General features: G+C 49.4%; 8 protein-coding genes across 9 annotated transcripts; 5 read left to right on the forward strand and 3 right to left on the reverse strand.

Annotated features, from left to right (window-relative positions):
- The first annotated feature begins 82 nt into the window (after window positions 1-82).
- PV10_08441 (uncharacterized protein) lies at window positions 83-2,479 on the forward strand. Its single transcript, XM_016373461.1, has 2 exons — window positions 83-1,061; window positions 1,114-2,479. The coding sequence occupies exons 1-2, from the start codon at window positions 172-174 to the stop codon at window positions 1,787-1,789; spliced, it is 1,566 nt and encodes a 521-aa protein (XP_016220372.1). The 5' UTR covers window positions 83-171; the 3' UTR covers window positions 1,790-2,479.
- A 363-nt stretch (window positions 2,480-2,842) lies between these two features.
- On the forward strand, window positions 2,843-3,503 carry PV10_08442 (uncharacterized protein). Its single transcript, XM_016373462.1, has 2 exons — window positions 2,843-3,242; window positions 3,321-3,503. Exons 1-2 carry the CDS (start codon window positions 3,043-3,045, stop codon window positions 3,373-3,375), a joined length of 255 nt encoding a protein of 84 aa, XP_016220373.1. The 5' UTR covers window positions 2,843-3,042; the 3' UTR covers window positions 3,376-3,503.
- On the reverse strand, window positions 3,486-8,045 carry PV10_08443 (uncharacterized protein). Its single transcript, XM_016373463.1, has one exon. It carries the CDS (start codon window positions 7,641-7,643, stop codon window positions 3,834-3,836), a length of 3,810 nt encoding a protein of 1,269 aa, XP_016220374.1. The 5' UTR covers window positions 7,644-8,045; the 3' UTR covers window positions 3,486-3,833.
- Window positions 8,046-8,307: 262 nt separating this feature from the next.
- Window positions 8,308-10,976, forward strand: PV10_08444 (uncharacterized protein). Its single transcript, XM_016373464.1, has 2 exons — window positions 8,308-8,473; window positions 8,526-10,976. Exons 1-2 carry the CDS (start codon window positions 8,369-8,371, stop codon window positions 10,848-10,850), a joined length of 2,430 nt encoding a protein of 809 aa, XP_016220375.1. The 5' UTR covers window positions 8,308-8,368; the 3' UTR covers window positions 10,851-10,976.
- Window positions 10,977-12,613: 1,637 nt separating this feature from the next.
- PV10_08445 (uncharacterized protein) lies at window positions 12,614-13,764 on the reverse strand. Its single transcript, XM_016373465.1, has 2 exons — window positions 13,082-13,764; window positions 12,614-12,946 (listed from the first exon to the last, which is right to left on the reverse strand). Exons 1-2 carry the CDS (start codon window positions 13,668-13,670, stop codon window positions 12,759-12,761), a joined length of 777 nt encoding a protein of 258 aa, XP_016220376.1. The 5' UTR covers window positions 13,671-13,764; the 3' UTR covers window positions 12,614-12,758.
- Window positions 13,741-15,536, reverse strand: PV10_08446. Of its 2 annotated transcripts, XM_016373467.1 has the most exons (3): window positions 15,478-15,536; window positions 14,418-15,409; window positions 13,741-14,362 (listed from the first exon to the last, which is right to left on the reverse strand). In XM_016373467.1, the coding sequence occupies exons 1-3, from the start codon at window positions 15,478-15,480 to the stop codon at window positions 14,290-14,292; spliced, it is 1,068 nt and encodes a 355-aa protein (XP_016220378.1). In that variant the 5' UTR covers window positions 15,481-15,536; the 3' UTR covers window positions 13,741-14,289. The 2 variants fall into 2 exon arrangements, with proteins under 2 accessions (XP_016220378.1, XP_016220377.1); XM_016373466.1 differs by having other exon boundaries at window positions 14,418-15,478.
- Window positions 15,537-16,491: 955 nt separating this feature from the next.
- Window positions 16,492-17,200, forward strand: PV10_08447 (uncharacterized protein; the record flags this gene model as incomplete). Its single annotated transcript, XM_016373468.1, has 2 exons — window positions 16,492-17,122; window positions 17,172-17,200. The coding sequence occupies 2 exons, from the start codon at window positions 16,492-16,494 to the stop codon at window positions 17,198-17,200; spliced, it is 660 nt and encodes a 219-aa protein (XP_016220379.1).
- Window positions 17,201-17,479: 279 nt separating this feature from the next.
- On the forward strand, window positions 17,480-19,214 carry PV10_08448 (uncharacterized protein). Its single transcript, XM_016373469.1, has 2 exons — window positions 17,480-17,812; window positions 17,900-19,214. The coding sequence occupies exons 1-2, from the start codon at window positions 17,626-17,628 to the stop codon at window positions 19,096-19,098; spliced, it is 1,386 nt and encodes a 461-aa protein (XP_016220380.1). The 5' UTR covers window positions 17,480-17,625; the 3' UTR covers window positions 19,099-19,214.
- Window positions 19,215-19,216: the final 2 nt, after the last annotated feature.

Below are 19,216 nucleotides of genomic sequence, written 5' to 3' on the forward strand. Positions count from 1 at the left end.
CTAGACTCAAAAGAGAAGCTGTGCCGAAATCCTCACTTTTCTCTTTGCGACGTTGCTCTCTCTTCTCTGTTGGATGCCATCACATCAACTTCTTCCACGGCCACCAGGATATTTGTTTTGTTGTTGTTCGTGCTTGTCAATTGTTGTGGCCTTGACTTTTGCCTCAATAGCATGATCCTTCCGCGTCGTGCACCCGTTCATGGTGTCCGCCATTATGTGACCACCACCACAGCTTTTGCGTCAAGGCCAGTGGCGCAATATGCCAGAATTACCGCGTATCGATCACCGGTTGTTCCAGTTGGGCAACTGACCTCACGGAGTTCCTCACAATCACCCTTCACTTTCCCCAGACCACTTCTCGCGTCCTCACAACCCTTACTCCGCTCCCTCCATACCTCCATTCCCAGATACCAGCAGACTCAACACAAAGAGGAAGTCCGAGATCCTCCGAGGAAAGAAGAGCCCGCTAAAGAAGCTAGTCAAGAAGATACCAAAGACAAGACAGAGGGTGAGGGTGAGAAAGAACAAGGCAAGGAGGAATCCAAGTCAGACAAGAAGGAGGAAAAAGCAGCTCCACCTCCTCATGGAGACAAGACTCCATGGCAGGTCTTTACCGAGACACTGCGTACCGAGTTCAAAGCCTCCAAGGAATGGAACGAATCGACCAAGCAGCTTTCTGGGTCTGTAGAGAAATTCACAGAGTCGGATGCCGTGCGGCGAGCCCGAGAAGCATCTGAAGCTGCCAGCAAGGGCACATCTCAGGTGTTACGGACCACGGGACGGGCAATTGGTCAGTCTGCTGCCTGGACTTGGGACACCAAGGTGGTTCAAGGTGTCAGAGCCGGAGTCAATGCCACAGGTCGTGGGATTGAACGAGCGACACGGCCGGTTCGAGAGACCAAGGCTTTCAAAGACATCTCGGAAGCCGTCGATGACGGATCCAGCTCAAGATATGGGGGTTGGACCGAAAAGGAAGAGCGTCGATTGAGACGTGAAGCACGTGAACTGAAAGAAATGCAATCCGGAAAAAGGGCCGCAGAACCCATGGTGGAGGATCCAAAGTAAGTGCAGAAGATCGACTAAAAATAATTGCGTCTAACGAGTCTGCCTCAGTGCCGGAACCAACATTACAGTCCACAAAGACTCTGCATGGCGAGAATCATGGAACAAGTTCAAGGAGAATTCTTCGGTTATGCAAAAATTGTTCAACATGAAAAACACATATGAAGAGTCAGAAAACCCGTTGATTTCGACAGCACGATCCATCTCCGATCGAGTTGCAGGATTCTTTGCGGAGAACGAGACGGCCATGGTGATTAAAAAGTTCCGCGAAATGGATCCTTCATTCCAGATGGAACCCTTCCTCCGGGAAATGCGAGAATATATCCTCCCAGAAGTCCTGGACGCCTACGTCAAGGCTGATGTGGAAACATTGAAGCTGTGGCTGTCGGCGGCACAATTCCAAGTGTACTCGGCATTGATGGAACAATACACCAAAGCCGGATTGAAGTCGGACGGACGGATTTTGGACATCCGACACGTGGACATTTTGAATGCCCGACTTTTGGAGCCTGGTGACATTCCGGTCTTCATCATCACCTGCCGGACACAGGAAGTTCACGTGTACCGAAACCAAAAGACCAATGAACTGGCGGCAGGGATGGAAGACAAGGTTCAATTGGTTACATATGCCATTGGAGTGACCAGATTACCTGAAGAAGTCAATAATCCAGAAACCCGGGGTTGGAGAATGATTGAATTGCAAAAGGCTGCGAGAGACTACATCTGAGAGATGAAGTCGATTGATCGTCGGATGGCTTTTGGTCAAAGGTCCGTTCTCGGTCTCTCTCGCATTGCAAGAGTCGACACCAAACCGTGTCTGTCATGGCCACGCCAACTTTGTGATGTCGTTGTCGATGCTGCAGAGACGTACAACCTTGCCTCCTGAGCATCATCCATTCAGTCTATGGCACTCGATTCCATTTCATTTCATTCCACTCATCTCGAAATCTTACTGAGACATTTTGTCTTATGTCTGGAAAGACACGGCCAGATTGAGGGAGGATGTGAAAAGTGTATGAATGCCACATGTATAATATTTTAATTCTTTTCTCCCGAGAGCAAGACCATCACAAAGGGCTTCATTCACTCGACTTTCCAAACGACCAGAAAACCAAGTCAAAGGTATAAATGTGCCTTGTCCTGGAACTCGACGAACTCGTGGGAGAGGAGAGAAGGGAGAGAAGATGACACCAAAAAATCCCATTTGGAAGATAACGCCAAATGGAAAAAAGTCGATTCGAGTCAAGCTGCTAACATGTCCAGCTTCAGAGAGGGAGTGAGTGTGTGTCTGTATATCTGTGTTTATATCTTATGGAACGAGGAGATTTGATGCATGGCATGGCATGGGGGATTTGACCCTACAAGTAGTGCTATCGACTCTCGAAATCGAATACAGTAATCTCCAGAGTGATTTTATTCCAGTACCATTGTGTGCTTGTTCTGTTATATTGAATATCCTTTTGAGAGTGAGAAGAGATCAAAAGGATCCGTGCCTTGGGGCTTGGGACCAGGCCATCATCGCCTATTGATGCCACAGATGGATAGATCAGGTAGATAGATGGATCGATTCTTGGTTCACGATTCGTGTGGCGTCGTTCTTCGGTTATCGGAACCACTCCATCCATGTACGATGACATTTGCGTGACTTGACTGTGCCACTGTGCTTGACTTGACTTGCATTGCACTGCATACTACGTCATTGCAGTTCGGTTCGGCCTCCTCCGCCTCCGCCATCATCATCACCAACGTCAGTCAGATCAGGAATAATCAGGAATCATGTATCAGGCATCAGCAATTCTGAATCTTATCCCCTTACATTAGGTACCTACTTAATATCCTTGTTTCTAGTATAATTCCTTTTCCTTGGACTACTCTTCTTATTTATTCTGTGAAATACAATTTCAAATACAGTTTCCATTCGTCAAGAAATATATTCCATTACACTTTTCAGCTACCTACTTCAAATCCCAAATTACAACCATGCCTCTTGTGGTCCCCGACCTCACCTCGTCATCCTCCTCGTCATCCACCTCAGAATGGCAAAATAAACTCATTGGAAAAACCCTCACCGACTCATCATCGAGTTCCGAAACGTCTTTTGCAAAGAAAGATCTACCCAAGAATCATCGTGTTGTTGATGCCGAGGGTGGAATGATGACAATGGATCATGTTCCTGATAGGTATGTTTGTTAATTAGTAGTATTTTCTGAGAGAGGTTCAGAGGAAGATGAGCTAACTGAATATGTTTTTTGATGTAGGTTGAATGTCATGGTTGATAAGGATGGGTTGGTGAAGAAAGTTACTCATGGTTAAGCTGATGATATAAATATCATAGAATTATCTATATAAAGATCGAGACTGGCTTGACCAGTTAATTCTATGGATTGGAACATATCTGGGAGAAGAGATGCCCCCTTCACTGTCCCATATTCAAAAACCTGTCTGTCTTTTGGTCCAAATCCTTGTTTGTTCATCTGATGCTACTAATAACCAAGTAAAAGTCATCCTCGCTCCCAGTCCATATTTCCGTCTATATATCTGATTGACAGATGGGAACGCCACGCTACCCATACTTCCTGGCTTTGACCACTCCTGGAGGCCAGCCTCATATTTGCAAGAAAGAAAATCCTCGTGCGAGTATTCAATCGTCCACAGCCAATCCTGTCTCTCTGCTTCTTGGATCACACAACGTATCCAAGCCATCCCAGGATTCAATGAAGTGATCGATCAACCAAACTCATCTACACCACTGTAGAAAGAAACCCATCACTTCACCCCTCTCTCAATGTTCTCAATGCCCGTTGCATCGACTTCAATCTTTCTTTCTCCTTGATTACCATGTTTCTGCCAAGTCTTTTAATTTCATCCTTCATCCATTCTTCCCTCCATGAAGTCCACCCGGCCAATTCACCAACCACGACTTCCTGTGTATATCTCAATTCCCGACCAAGCCTCTCCACATCCATCTGTCCTTGAATAATCTTCTTTTCACTGTCTTTAATCCCCTTGACCCGACTTTCTTCCGACCCCGGAAAGTTGATGTTCATTAATCCTTTCTTAGGCAAACTATTGTTAAGAAGATTTGTTCGTTGTTTGTCCAGTGCCTTTTGCGTCGACAGAATCCGTGAGATGACCGTGCTCGGTTTTAAAAGTGCACCCTGCACAGCTGTAATGGTTGAATGAAAAGATGTCAGACTCGAGATGAAGGTTGCGACTGGTGAAGACGGTGGTTCCGAATGTTGTAAAGCGGCGAATCGGATCAAGGTGTCGATATGAGCTTGTGCCAATGGATTCGTTGATGGTACTCCAAGTGTGGCAATCGATACAGCATGCAAACTCAACGCTTCGGCCAAGTCGGACTGTGCCTGAACATAAGTGTGACCTTTTCTAATGATCACCCTAGTGCTGTTGTTGATTTTTCGGACAATCTCGCGCGAATGTGATATCAATGAATCCACCGCGTTCATGTCCGCTCTCGATGTCAAGGGATGATAGTCATCCGCAATCTTTTCTTGAACAAGTTCTGATTTCAGATTCGCCCGTTCAGCCATTTGTTCTTGCAGCATGTCAGGGACGAGGAAAAACTCCCACAGCATCTCATGTGTGGAGAAAGTCGGGTGTTTTATCAAAATCTTCAGAAATCGATCGAGATGTGTTTGTGCGTCAAATAGCACCGATCGAGAAGGCCGAGAGTGGATTTGAAAAGGACTCCGGAATTCTGATGCCTTCATGAACGGCATGTATGAGGCAGGATGGTCCATACACAGCCATTTCGCTAGGTTCTCAAAATCTTGAAGTGCCCTTCTACTGGTGGTAATCGTGTAGACGGTACTTGATACGGCGGGGTTGGGAGCTCCAGACTTTAGAATGAACCTTGTGGAGCCATCTTCGACAAAAAATGACCGAACAATTGCAGTGATTCTTCCAGTGCTATCGGCAATGTTGTTTGGCGAGAACAATGTCAAATCATCGATTCGATTTCGAACTTCATCGTCCTTGGCCAATTCCACTGCCGTCAAACCTCGAGATTCTCGCAGGTGAAGATCAATTCGAGGATCTGCCAGAAAGACTCGTACCATGTCGACGCGTCCATATTTGCTGGCCAGCATGAGGGGAGTAAACTTGCGGTCATTGGTAGAGTTGAGATCCACGTCACACGTTTGCAACACACGTTGTAGTATCACCGAATCATTGATGACGTGAAGCAAAGAGTTGCCCTTGTTGTCCGTGTGAGATTCAACTCGCAGTGGGAGCCCATCTCCTTGCGCCTCGGTAGTGGCCGATAACGCTTCCGACACCATGCAACTATACTCGGGGTGATCATAGGTTCGACAAGTGGCAAACAAGGGAGTGTGCCCAATCTTGTCTCTTTGCTGCCAGGGAATAACCTTTGCCAGTCGTTTAATCAAGGTGGGCGTGTTGAACAAGTAGTGACCAACGCTGCGACCCCTGGAATCCTTGGCTGCAATGTATTCTCGATATCGATCAGCGTCTGTGTTCCGCTCCACGTAGTCCAAGATGATTTCAATCAGCTCCATGTTAGCAAGTTGTACTGCAGCACTCAACAAGGTCGCTCCTTCTTGGGTGACATCTGCGAGGACAGCCTCAACACTGTAATGCTCATTGAGGCACAGCAGGTACTTCAGTGATCGTGGTTGTTGATTTTCAACGGCCATCATGAGGACTGTGTTGCCGATGCCATCTTGTGTTTGAGCCAGACTCTCGACTGACGTGTCGCCTTCAATCCCACTTGTTGTGGTGTCAATGGTTGCGGCTCTTGACGATAGCGAGAAAGCTGAAGAGATCGACATGCTCCTAGCCGCCATCTGGACCTTTTTCTTCTGCTTCGGAACAACGGGGGTTGTCTGCCTTTCTCGTGCTTGGAATGGAAAGACATGCGCCAAACCCCCTTCCCCTGAAGAATTGCGGGACAGCGATGGGCGAAGATTGACTTCTGAATGTTGTGAGGAGGCGGTGAGAACTCTTGACAGTGGTATTTCCCCTGGTTCTTCCACCAGATCGTCAGTGATGATGGCCGAGTCTTCGAAGATGGATTTGATCTCGTCAATGGCGCCATCCTTCACAGCCTTCCACAAGAGACCATTCTGTTTGGAAGCCCTTCGAAGGCCGCCAGCATCCCGGGCAAGATAAGTCAAGACGGCCTCCAGTGTACTCAACGAGTAGCCAATTTCACCACTTTCCACATCGTCAATGTAGATAAATCTCTGCATGTAGGACAATCTAGCCTGCAGGTGTCGCGTGGCTGAGCGAATTACCACAAGGAGGAGAAGGGAGACCAGGACATCAGCATTGATGGTGATGAGGACGTTGTTTGGCTTCTCTTCATCGCCTGAGCTTTGGGGTTCCGAGACAACTTTCTGAGTTTCTAGCAGGATGTCCAACATTTCTTGGGGGCTGCCTGCGACGCCCATTTTTCGAAAGACAAGGACGCCCCGATTGATACGCCTGATGAGATCTCTCTTTCCTGTGCGGCCACCTTCGATAGCAATTCCGACCTGAGACACATCGAGACAATCCATTTGACGGATGCGTCGATCGAGCTCCTGGTCTTGGGCTTTGTGAAAAGAGCATAGCCTGGGAAAAAGTAAGGAATCATGGACGGTTTCAGCGACATAGCGTTCAATCAATCTCTCAACATCAGGTCCGGTCAGATCGGTGGTGGCTCCCAGATAGGACAATTGCTGTTTGTCGACGCCTTGGAAGAGATCTATGGCGGCAGTGACGGCGGTTTCGAGGGCCCGGCGCATCAAATCTTCATCGTCGTCAAAATAAGCGGCGGAATTGAAAGGAAGTTTGAGAGTGCCGTTGGATTTGATTGAGCCGTTTTCCGATGGCAGGGTGGTGCCGTCTAAAGAGGTAATGGAGGGGCTGCGAGAGGGAGGAGGCGGAAGAGGACGACCAAGTTCCTTTCCAAATTCATTGAAAAGTCTTTCCAAGCCCGGTTGCATCTGCCTCGCGATCATGGGAAAGCTATTCAACAGTTCATTAAACGATTTGATGTCCTTCTTTTTGGGGCCCAAGGATTCGGATGAAGCTGAGGTAGGTGGGTTGAGAGAAGGTGATGGTGGCGACTGGCCGATGATAGCAGGCTTGATTGGCAAGGGCTCGAAGATACCGGTCAAGGGCTTTGAGATGTAGTAAATGAGCCATTGTTGAGGTTCGGGTTGCGGCGAATAGTACAGCAGGTCGCCGAGTAGTGTCGACTGAGTCAATTGCTTGAAACCTTTATTGCTGTAGACGACATTCTCCTTGATTATGACGGTACGGCCGTTGACGGTTGAGTAGGTTTTGGCCTTGGTACGGCCATCGCGAACATTGCCATTTCCATTTGCATTTGCATTTTCTTTGGAAGCCGTGTTGGGTAAAATGCGGAGGATGTGGCTTCCGAGGAAATCTTCATCGTCGCACTGGTCAGCGTACCTCTTTCCATTTTCTCGATCTTGGGCATAGAGAAGTGACTCTGTCGTTGGGACGAGCAGGACGTAATTCTGGGAGGGGAGAGCATGGCCTAAGACACTACTCTGAAAGAGTGTGCGAAGGAAGGGATTCAAGACGGGCATCCGGGCAGGCCGCGCCCACAGGTGGGAACGAGGGTCATGAATTCGACATGAGTGAGTGGGTAGAGGGAAGAGGCCGAGGACGGAGAGCGAGGGCGAGAGCGGCGCAAGGTTAGAGGACTGGCCAGGCTGAAGTCAGAGGATGAGTGAGACTGGAGTGGTAGAGGGTTGGGGCCTTGGAGAGTCGCAGCGCGCAGCGAATCGTCAACGTGTGTAGTGAGAGTTGTAGTGCTGGTAGTCTGTAGCGAATGCGAGGATGAGGACAGGGGATGATGAACAAGTCGCCGCATCCATTCAGGTGGTGGCTTTTTGGGATATTGTTGACAGTGAATGTTGATGACTTGCTGGCAGATTTCTGGTTCCCCAGCTTTGGGATTTGGATTGCGAACTGCGGCCAAACGGGGCAGGCACGGGCATGGCAGGGTAGGGAAGGTGCAAGGGTTCAGGACAGCCACGGCAGGTGCAGGTGCAGGTGCACGGAGTGACGGGGTGGAGGGAAAGTGCAGTCTTGGCAGACGCCATACGGAGTACGGAGTACTTACGGAGTAGACCAGGCGGCATCGGCGGGTTGGAGGATGACATGTGATTTCCTCCCCGGATCATCGTCGGACAAACTTTTTCCGTGGATTTTGGGATTCTGGATTTTGTGGAGGAAGGTGCAGTCTGCGTTAATGGTGACAGTGAAGGAAGGACCTATTTCTGGTTGATTGTTATTGCAACTGCCATGTATGACTGGCTCTGTCGCTCCTTCCGCCATCCATCTTTTTCTTCATCCCAAAATGGCATCAGGGAATCGCAGGAGACAAACTCTGAGTCAAGGTCTCGACAAAGAGGTAAATCCCCTCCATCACACACCCTCTCTCATCATGCTCACTTCTCTTCTAGGTGTATCAGGTGATACGCAAACTCATTGACGAGCGCATGCAATACGGCGATGACTCGGACGTGCGACTCAAGTCCGCTACTGTCTACGACACCATCAAAGCCTCCAACTCGAGCCTCAATCGAAAGCCAAAGAATCTCCTCCAAGATAGTATAGAACGGGTGCTGGAAACCATCCAACAAGATAGTCTTTCGAGTGAAGGCGAGGACAACCCTGTATTCAACCAACAAACAGAGACAAGAGTCAAACCTTCAAATGGTCTCAATAAGAGCATCGTCGGGGCTTGGGCAACGACCGCATCCAAGAACTCTTCCAAACCCGACCTACCAACAGATACTCCATCTCCTTCAAAGCCGAAAATGACCGAGGCCAACCCCTCCTCGAAACACAGACTCGCAAATGGTGAACCGCCCTCCAAGAAACGGAAACCGACAAACTCGTCTACTTTGCCAATGGAATCCAGCCCTTCTCTGAATGTGAACCTGGCCGATCTAGGCGGCGTTGACCAGATACTGGAACAATTTCAAAACTTGCTTGTCCTCCCCATGAAATGTCCACAACTCTATCTAAGGGACGGCATTGACCCACCAACGGGGATTCTCATCTGTGGACCATCAGGTTGTGGCAAGACTACAATCGCCCATGCCTTGGCCGCTCAACTACAGGTCAATTTTATGCCTGTCAGTGCTCCAACCATTGTTTCAGGCATGTCTGGCGAGTCAGAGAAGGCACTCCGTGATCTGTTCGACCAAGCCAAGAAAGCAGCCCCGACTCTAATCTTCATTGATGAAATCGATGCCATCACCCCTAAGAGAGACAATGCCCAGCGCGAGATGGAGAAGAGAATCGTTGCCCAACTCCTCACCTGTATGGACAATCTGTCCTTGGACAAAACCGACCTCAAACCTGTCATAGTACTTGCAGCAACCAGTCGTCCAGAAACCATGGATCCCTCTTTGCGCAGAAGTGGTCGTTTCGACAAAGAGATTTTGATGCCTGTTCCTTCCGAGGCCGCTCGCGAACAGATCATACGGTCTCTCACCAGACAATCCCGCCTTCCTGCAGACTTCAACTACGCCTGGTTAGCTAAACATACCCCTGGCTTTGTCGGAGCCGATCTCAAGAGCCTAGTCTCGGCAGCTGGAAGAATCGCTATCGATCGATGCATAAAAACCCTCCAAGCTCAGGCAGACGCGTCGGTCATGGCCCTGGACGACAATCAAGAATCAGACTCACAGTCATTGTCAGTCGTTGCTCCCAGCCCTGCCGTTCTCGCCTTTAGTCGGTTCAATCAATATATCCAGGAAATTGCCGACACTTTGTCCAAAGAGAATGTCGATGGCTCCGTACCCGACACCGGTTCCTTACCGTCTTCTCTATCCATGGCAGCGACCTTTGCAGATTATGTTGAGGCATTGCCCAAAGTACAGCCCTCGGCGATGCGTGAGGGCTTTGCCACCATCCCATCCACCACATTTGCTTCGATTGGAGCTCTTCAAAGCCATATCGACGAACTCGACGAAACGATCATTCAACCCATTCTGCACCCCGAATTCTTCGCCGCCTTGAGCATAACCCCATCGTCTGGTGTTCTCCTTTGGGGCCCGCCAGGTTGTGGCAAGACCCTTCTCGCCAAAGCCTGTGCTAACAGTTCGCACGCAAACTTTATCTCAGTCAAAGGCCCCGAGCTACTCAACAAGTATGTAGGCGAATCTGAACGGGCCGTCCGGCAAGTTTTTACCCGCGCCCGTTCTTCCGTCCCAGTGATTCTGTTCTTGGATGAGCTCGACGCCCTTGTACCAAGACGAGATGGAGCATCGTCCGAAGCGTCAGCACGTGTCGTCAACACGTTACTCACTGAGCTTGACGGCGTGGGCGAGTCACGCGCGGGCATATACGTGGTGGCAGCAACCAATCGTCCAGACATGATCGACTCGGCAATGCTACGGCCCGGTCGACTCGACACGAAGCTTTATGTCGGTCTACCAGATGCAGAAGGCCGAGTAGATATCTTGCGGACCTTGTGCAGGAAGCTCTCTGGCTTTATTTTCACCGAAGAGATGGCAGAATTGGCGCGGACGTGCATTGGCTTCAGTGGAGCGGACATGGAGAATCTTGTGAAAAGGGCTGGGCACGCTGCTTACAGACGCCTGAGACCACAAGGGCCAGTGGATAATATTCTTCATCCAGTGACCGACGCTGTCCCTATGACTTTGACGATACAAGATTTCCTAGCTGCAAGACCAGAAGTTGGTCGCAGTGTGAGTCAAGAGGAGACCGACAAATTCGAGGAATTACGAAGACAGTGGGGAAAGGCATCAAGATAGAACGTCTAAAGTGTTTGATTAGAGGGAGAGGTTTCTATATCAGTCTGTCACGACATTATATTAACCATGTCCCAACCCGACCTCTCTACCATCCATTAACATTAAACTACACCCGTCATATCACCCATAACCACATTAAACCCATCATTATAGCAAGATCAACCCCTCCATCAAACCAAAACCACCTTCTCAGTCCAGTATATCCAGCCACACCACTCCGTTGAGTGACATACACCACAGTCTGCCCCCCCGTGGTCTGAGTCTGCCCTGCCGCACCATTCCCCACCACCACAATAACCAACCCATTACTCGTAATCGTCCGCCTCGCATTCGGATCCGGCGTGACCGTCGTATACGATGTGACGGTCGTGGTTCCAATATATCCACCCTGCTGAGTTGTCACGGTCGGACCTCCTCCACCACAGGTGGTTTGACATTGTTGCGCGCAACATTCATAGTTAATGACAGTTGATGTGACGGGACATGGCACGATGGAGGTGATTGTCACCGTTGTTCCGCCATACTGTGTATATGTGGTGTAGGTTGTTGATGGCGTCCAGTATGTATAATAGGATGTTGTTGTCGGGGCTTGGTTCCAGGTATAGAATCCGGAGTCACTGTGGGAGGGTTTCAAGGGTCAATGTTGGTTGAAATATAATGCTGAGGGAGAGAAGGCTATGATGATGATATAAATGACCGGAGACTGAGGTATATTGTACATACTAATTTGGTCCTGCAACAGCTGCTGGTTGTGGAATTGCTGCTGGTTGAGCTTCTGGTTCTGCTTCTCCAAACGTCCATGGTATACAAGCCAGAGCAATGAGAAAAGTAGCTAGTCGTTTAGTTAGAATCATCATTTTTTTGACAGCTGTGTCAACGATGTGAAGCTGTCTGATGCATGCGAATGGAAGCGCGGCGCCACGATTGAAGGCGCAGGTACGGTACGCTGGGTATACAACTTGGATAGACAACAGGCGTCAGGTTATGTATGTGTGAGAACAAGGGTGTACATGTACAACTAGCTGGATATAATTGCGATAGAGAGCTATGTGTAGGTACCTACATAGCCCAACGAAAAGATAGACAGATGGGTAGGTCAGTAGCTCTAGGTACCTAGGTATGGAAGCGAGTAACTCGTCATCTTCGAAGGAAGACCTCAGCTCATCGAGCTTCTCTTTTTTTAGTTTTCGAAGCCGAGCTTGACATCAACCGACATGCATGCACGCCTTCACACATGCATGCATGATTGAATGGCCTTAGTAAATCAATGAACCTAGCTTTCCAACCTTGGCCATGACTTTGACCACTACTTTTGACATCAAGTAGAATTATAGTTTAAGACTCGTGCCGTAGCGAGCTGGAAAAACCGGATACTTGGGTTGGCGTTGGAAGTCTAAAGGTCGAGACTTTGAGCCGTCCCATTTCCCCACTCTTCTATCTCCTCTCTCTTTTGCTGGAAGTGTGTGAGAGTGTGTGTGTGACTGACTATGTGGCATGTCCCATCAAACAAGGTCGGTAGCCGCAGTAGATGGTGCTGCCGTATGTTTTGCCCCGCTATGGCTTATCTGAGATGCCACATGGGTGACTGGTGGAACTACCCAAGGGTAGTAAGGATTCTGTGCATACTCGTATGCGGATCCTACGTAGACAGACATGGCTGTTCCTCAGTTGATGAGGGTGGTTTCCAACAGCGAGGGAGTTGGGGATGGAGGGATAGTGGAGTGGTGAATTAATACAATTTCAAGGTAAAATAACCTAGGTATGAGAGAGGCAGTCATTTATGAAATCAATGTTATGTTAATGGGTAAAGGTATATGTGGGTTTTGTATATGGCGTTGCCATTTCGTCAATATGTGCAAACCACTTTACACCACGTCGTCGTCCAGGATTCCCAATCCTTGAGCCAACTCAAGGAACACTCGCACCTATGGGAATATTAACACCCGAAACATCACCAGACTCATCGCTCAACAACCAAACAATAGCATTAGCCACTCGGTCTGGCTCCAGCAGTGTAATACCTCGTCTGGCCATATCAGCCATGGCTTCTTCTTCATTCTTGTACCACTCCACTGCCATTCCTGTTTTTGTAGCACCTAGACAAAAGTCATGACATGTTAGTATTCTGCTAAAAAAAATGCATTGTGATACACTTGTATCTTTTTCTTTCGCCTCCCCTTTTCTGTTTCGGGCAACCCATTAGATCACTACCAAAAAGAGGAATAACATACTAGGCGAAACGGCATTTAACCTGATATCCGTCCCAGCCAGATCCTTGGCTATCGTTGTCGTCAAACCCGCGATTCCCGCTTTCGTTATACAATACGACATGATGGTGGGATCATGGAACAAAGAAGCCGCACTAGAGATATTGACAATGCTGCGTGGTTTCTTCGGTAAAGCCACCATTGCCTTAACCTCAGCTCTCATGCTGTACAATGTACCAGTGAGGTTCGTATTGATAACACGGGTCCAGGAGTCGTCTGTCTCATTGAGGAAATGTGGTTTTGTCTCGGTGGATAGATTGTTGATTGTCCCGGCACAATTGACTGCTCCGTCGAGATCACCGAATTTGTCGACTGTTTCTTCGATCCAGCTGTTGACTTCGACGCTGCGTGTGACGTCTACTTTGGAGGTCAGGAGTTGCACCTTTGGGTTGATGGATGAGAGGGTTGAGCGGACGGAGTGGAAGTGGTCTCCGTTGAGGTCAGAAATGGAGATTGCTCCGGCGTTGAGGCGTGCTAGGGTTGATGCCACATGTAGTCCGAGCCCGGATTTGGCGCCGGTTAATGCGTATACTTTACCTGCGATGGAAGCCATTGCTTGGATTGGATGTCACGAATGGGGGAAGGGCATATAGGGAGGAATGTAAACGGTGGAAACAAGGAGGATGAATGAATGAATGAATGAATGAATGAATGCTGATTGGTGGTGAATCAACGACGATTGAACAGAGTCTCAACACGATTGACACGGCAGGCAGAGGTCAGGGTTGGTTTGAATATTTGCCACAGAGGCAAGACAAGGAAAGACGCATTTCTCTTCTCTTTTCTTCCTGCTCAAGGAATAAGTGGTAGTTGTTGAGATTGAGGGGTGAGTGCCCTGGCTCGAAATCTGACAGGACCATAGTCAAACTGTATGCCACGTAGCAATACTTTAGCTCCATGCACGATACCGTGGAACCAACAGATGGTCCGTGAAGCGCCCAGATCTACCCCACCATAACGATGATTTGCTTGGAATCGATATCATGCTTGGAAACATACCTAGATAAACATCATAGACCCCAAATGGGAAAGTGGAGGATACAAAGGCAGACAAATGGAGTCGCTGGATCAATGTAATTCATTGCTTCATACACCATGTTGAGTTTATCATGTCTTGATATCGACGCCAGGCACGCCGTGACTTTGAGACTCTTCTGTCATCATGGTCGTCTTTATTGCCCTCTTCCTGATCCAGGAGCATTTCCACCTGCGCCTGCGCCTGCGCCACCCATGAATTGTTGCGCGCTGTCGATACACATTAGTTTCTTCATATTAAAGGTGTCGGAAGTGGGGCACTCACAGTCCAGCAATGGCAGGATCTTGCATCATTTGTTGGATTTGGCTCATGTCAGGCATACCACCGCCACCTTCTCTCCGTTGATTCATCATGTTCTGAATGGTGGGGTTGTTCATGAGGCCGCTGAGCGCATCTGGGTTGCGCATCAGATTCTGGGCCATGCCGGCAAACATGGGGTTGTTCATGATGCTGGCGAAATCAAATCCACCGCCTCCACCACCGCGACCACCACCTCCGCCACCAAGTAGGCTGGCGAGTCCGCCGAGGTCGGGCATACCACCTGCTCCAACACCTCGACTATCGCCGGGAGCATCATCCACATCATCTTCGGGGATGTTCTCTTCTTCGGCCTCCATTCTTGCCAATTCCTTCTTGGCCGTCTCGAGCCCCTTCTTCATGGCGTCACTTCCACCATTGCCCTCAAAGTCGATGCCTTGTTGGTAGGCATCCACACTGCCCCGGGCATCTCCCATGGCGAATCTGGCCAGTCCCAGTCTTGACCAGGCCTTGGTATATTTGGGATCGGCAGCGACAGCTAGCTCAGCATCTTTCACGGCTGAGGCATGAATACCGCTGGCTGAATAAGCCGCCGCACGGTTGGACAGGTAGATTGGATTGGTAGGAGAAAAGCTGATGGCCTCGGAGTATTTTGCAATCGCAGTCTTGTAGTCCTTCTGTTGCATAGCTGCGTTGCCAGCACTCTTGAGTTTCTCAGCCTCGGGGTTGATGGCGGCGGGTTTGGGAGGGGCGGCACTGGTCGGAGGTACACTGCCACTGCCCTTGGCTGTCTCATAGATGCTCAAAAGATTTTGTGACCCGACGGCATTGGAAACAGCGGTCTTGTCGGTTGGATCGACCTTGAATGCCTCGGCGATACAGTTGGTGGCAATCTCAATGTTGTCGGCGTCGTCGGCAGTCAGGCTGCCGTCTTTGAGAGAAGTGGACAGAAAGTCAATGATGGACAGCGCCAGGCGCTGCTTGGGTTCTGACAGCGGCTGCATCTTGTTAGTGGTGAGATCAATAGAGTGTGGAAGCGGCGAAATGATTGAAGGGGAGATCATACCATTTTAGAGAGGAATAGAGAGGTGAGGTGTGGGTTTCTAGGTCGTGAACAAGAACAAGAACAACTGGAACTTTCTATTCAATATCGAGGTTTCGAGTATCTCGCAGGCTGCACATGTCGACGCTAATCCTACAGCGAAGCACTAGAGAGGTGGATGTAGTAGGGTGGACCATTATTCACAAACATCGCCCTTGATGATCAAGTCTCCACATCACTTCTTGTGCATTGACTGTTTCATATTAACACTTGACATAATCAGCAAGAAATACCTATTGCACAGCCCGCTGAAAGGGTCTCACAGCCATTTATGTCTCTGCTGAACCAAATATGTATCTTCAAAATTGTAGTTGAGACGTAGGACGCTTGGCAGATCTCTGGTGCTGTGCTTTGAGGCAGAAGGAGCAATGAATGGTATTGGTAACTGCTGTACCAAAGGTGGAAGGATTTGAGGAGAAGGCACTTGGCGATGAAGGATCTAGCGAAAGCGGATTTGACAAGGAAGGATTTAATGCTACTCTGAATATAAGACGAAGGGGAAGTAGTGACGCAGAAAATGAACACCTGCGCTTGCACAATCAACCATGAACCAAAAAGACGTTGGGCCTCGTCAACAAAATGCACACCTTGAATTTCGACTTTCCCAGCTGCATCTACTTGACCACCAACTTGATGAGATGAAGCGTCCGATCATCCTGTTGGCAGCAGGTGTATTTGTTCTGTGGCTCCTGACCTTATTCTCCTTCTTCTCATCCCCAGATTGGCATCAATGGACCCCTCGACCATACCCTCTACCAAATCATTCTCCCCCCACCCTCAGACAGCAATTGAACCACGCATTTCCTTACCTTTCCAACCAGGCGGAGTCATCGTTTCCTTCAATCATCTGGCAAACCTGGAAAACGAGCCCTGACGCAGCTGACTGGCCTGAAGAATTCAACACCCTTCGAAAATCATGGAAAGATCTCAATCCAAGTGCGGAGATGCGGTTACTCCACGGACGCAGACGCTGCGACAATGGTCGAAAATATCTTCAAAAACGTACCCGATGTGGTCTATGCATACCATTTGCTGCCCCTTCCTATCCTGAAGGCGGATTTCTTTCGATACCTCATCCTGTTGCACGAGGGTGGAACTTACACCGACATCGATACCGAGGCTCTGAAGCCCATCAAGACATGGACAAAACATGGAGCTCGACAGCTCAATACAAACGTTAGCATCGTCATTGGCGTCGAGGCTGATCCAGATCGAGAAGACTGGCGGCAGTGGTATGCCCGGAGACTCCAATTCTGTCAATGGACTATTCACTCCAAACCAGGACATCCAATTCTGGTGGAAGTTGTAGCTCGCATCACCGAGTTGACATTGGCGATGCATCGTGAAGGCCGTCTCAGCGCGGCCGAGTCTATGGATGAGATCCTCAATCACACAGGACCAGGAATCTGGACCGACGCCATTTTCGCATATTTCAATATTGCTCCCCGACAGGGACCTATCAACAATAACACATTCTTCAACTTGCGCGAACCCAAGGTTGTAGACGATGTGCTGGTTCTGCCCATCACCAGTTTCAGTCCTGGAATGGGCTTTCCGGGGTCTGAAGCGACAGATCATCCATTGGCATATGTTCGACACGCATTCGGAGGTAAGTCAGCAGTGTATCAAGTGCAATGGATGATGACCCAAAGAGTTAGGTTCTTGGAGAACGAAAATCGAAGAGTGAAAGAGGACATATGAGCGTGCAAACAGCTTGGTGGTACAGATAGACATGGGAGAAGAAGAACTTGAGGGCTGAAGGAGGAATAAGTTGAGGTCAAAAGCTTGTGGGGGAGGCGCGGGCTTAGCCGAGATCCACTGTGGCACCTGGAGGCCTAAGGCCTTGGGGCCCTCGGGCCCCCTCGGCCTATCCAAACGCCGGACATTCATGCATCATCAGCCCTAAGACCGGTGAAACAGCCTAGCGAGTTGAGGTGATTTTGGTGATTGACCGTCAAGAATCCAACACGAAAATCATGGCGCAGCCCAAATGGAGGTTCTTGATCTCTCGGGTGTTAGCGTCACTATCAAACTACATTTCATCACTTGGATGATCATGAATTCTTCTTGTCCTTGAAATTGTTTCCCCATCGTTCTCAGGTAGCAAAGACTATGGCACCGCTTAACGAAATCCTTCGCCGCAACTTCGACGCCGGTGCGCCAGCGCGGGCGTTCAAGGCACAATGGTCAAGCATGGGAGACGTGTTTTCGGTGCTGTTGATTCTGGGTGGTGATGTGATTGAGCGAGCACTGGCACAACTGGTTGGATCAGGCATCACACCCGTGGCATTTTCATTTGGTACGTTGGACATTCCACATCTTGATTCTTTCTCCAACCCTCTCCTACCTGCCATCACAGCCAGCAAGCTGACTCAAAGATCTACAGGATGGGTGGCGTATGCAGTGTCAGCAGTCAACTCGGCGGTGGGAGAGAACCGTCTCATGCCCCTTCCAGACTGTGACTGCAAAGTGATCAACCGCAAGACAGGCTACGATCGAGGAAACACGAGCTGGATCATTGGACGAATAATGCGCGACTTTGAGAGTTGGAAAGACGATGATACACCAGAAAATGACAAGATTGGAGACAAGGTCAACGCGGTCATCGAGTCGGTGTGGAAATACCAGAAGAAAGAGGCAGACAAGGAGCACGAGGGTTCTGGAGCGTTCGTGCCTCGTCCAGCGCAGGCTGGTTTGTGCATCAGCGTGTGGGAGGCATTGCCCACCAAGAAGGGCCATCCTGGTCGTGACTTGGTCTACTACATTGGGTTTATAACCACGATTGTACAATTGGGCATCGCCGCCATACCATGCGGTCTCTACGGCGACTGGGGGATCATCATGGTGACGGGTGCAGGAATTATCCTGTCGTTCCTGTCCGGCAGTCTACCACAATGGAAGGAGGAGAAATGGGCATGTCGCGAGAACGCAAAGAAAGATGTCATTATCACGCGTGGCAATGGAGCACAACACGCTCTCTTGATCTTGGGCAGCCAAGGTGGACTGGACCTGGAAGATCTGGCCGCAGGGCAGACGAACCTGGACTTTTCCAAGTCTTGGGCCACACGACTGGTGGTCATCGGCCTCGCCACGCTGTGGGTGTTGCTACTCGTCACGGCGTCCAGTCTGAGTGACAACGCCTGGTTCTTGCTGGCCGTCGGTGGCATTGGCATCCTACAAAACATCTACGTCGCCGCTTGGAGGCGCAATCCTCGACAATTTGGTATCCCGCTCAAATACAAGGAGAGTATCATGGAGCGAAAGGTCATGGACGCATTGTATACAGCAGAGCAAAAGTACCCTCGTACGGGTCTGAATCTGTTGCCGACATTCTTCCCTGGGAAGTTGCGTGATGGCGAGCAGAGGATATGGGATTCATACGAGGAAATAGCAAATGGAGGAAGTGGAAATGGGACTGCAAATGGGAGTGCAGGTGGAGGTGCAACTGCCACATCTACGGGTGTTGACACAGCACCTGCTGCTTCTGCTTCTTCTGCTTCTTCTGCTCCTTCTGCTCCTGCACCGAATGCAACAGCTACAGCAGCAGGAGCAACTTCTTCACCCCCAACACAACCATCATCTTAGGCGGCAGAACCATCCTCAACGGGTGTATCTGTGAATTCTTGATTCATGGAATGGGAATTTCGGTAATTTGAGATTAAGAGTATTCAGATATTCTATCAAATCAAATTCTGTTGTTCAT

Source organism: Exophiala mesophila (assembly GCF_000836275.1).
Source record: "Exophiala mesophila strain CBS 40295 unplaced genomic scaffold supercont1.6, whole genome shotgun sequence".
NCBI lineage: Eukaryota > Fungi > Ascomycota > Eurotiomycetes > Chaetothyriales > Herpotrichiellaceae > Exophiala > Exophiala mesophila.

Excerpts from the sequence above, each read along its gene's own strand:
- PV10_08444 (XM_016373464.1), top strand. The coding sequence starts at position 8,369 with ATGACTGGCTCTGTCGCTCCTTCCGCCATCCATCTTTTTCTTCATCCC. Across the intron at positions 8,474-8,525 it reads GTCAAGGTCTCGACAAAGAG|GTGTATCAGGTGATACGCAA; the intron begins GTAAATCCCCTC and ends CTTCTCTTCTAG.
- PV10_08441 (XM_016373461.1), top strand. The coding sequence starts at position 172 with ATGATCCTTCCGCGTCGTGCACCCGTTCATGGTGTCCGCCATTATGTG. Across the intron at positions 1,062-1,113 it reads CCCATGGTGGAGGATCCAAA|TGCCGGAACCAACATTACAG; the intron begins GTAAGTGCAGAA and ends AGTCTGCCTCAG.
- PV10_08443 (XM_016373463.1), bottom strand. The coding sequence starts at position 7,643 with ATGCCCGTCTTGAATCCCTTCCTTCGCACACTCTTTCAGAGTAGTGTC.
- PV10_08446 (XM_016373466.1), bottom strand. The coding sequence starts at position 15,475 with ATGATCTCCCCTTCAATCATTTCGCCGCTTCCACACTCTATTGATCTC. Across the intron at positions 14,363-14,417 it reads GATCCTGCCATTGCTGGACT|CGCGCAACAATTCATGGGTG; the intron begins GTGAGTGCCCCA and ends GTGTATCGACAG.
- PV10_08448 (XM_016373469.1), top strand. The coding sequence starts at position 17,626 with ATGGCACCGCTTAACGAAATCCTTCGCCGCAACTTCGACGCCGGTGCG. Across the intron at positions 17,813-17,899 it reads ACCCGTGGCATTTTCATTTG|GATGGGTGGCGTATGCAGTG; the intron begins GTACGTTGGACA and ends AAAGATCTACAG.
- PV10_08445 (XM_016373465.1), bottom strand. The coding sequence starts at position 13,670 with ATGGCTTCCATCGCAGGTAAAGTATACGCATTAACCGGCGCCAAATCC. Across the intron at positions 12,947-13,081 it reads GTTAAATGCCGTTTCGCCTA|GTGCTACAAAAACAGGAATG; the intron begins GTATGTTATTCC and ends ACTTTTGTCTAG.
- PV10_08442 (XM_016373462.1), top strand. The coding sequence starts at position 3,043 with ATGCCTCTTGTGGTCCCCGACCTCACCTCGTCATCCTCCTCGTCATCC. Across the intron at positions 3,243-3,320 it reads ATGGATCATGTTCCTGATAG|GTTGAATGTCATGGTTGATA; the intron begins GTATGTTTGTTA and ends TTTTTGATGTAG.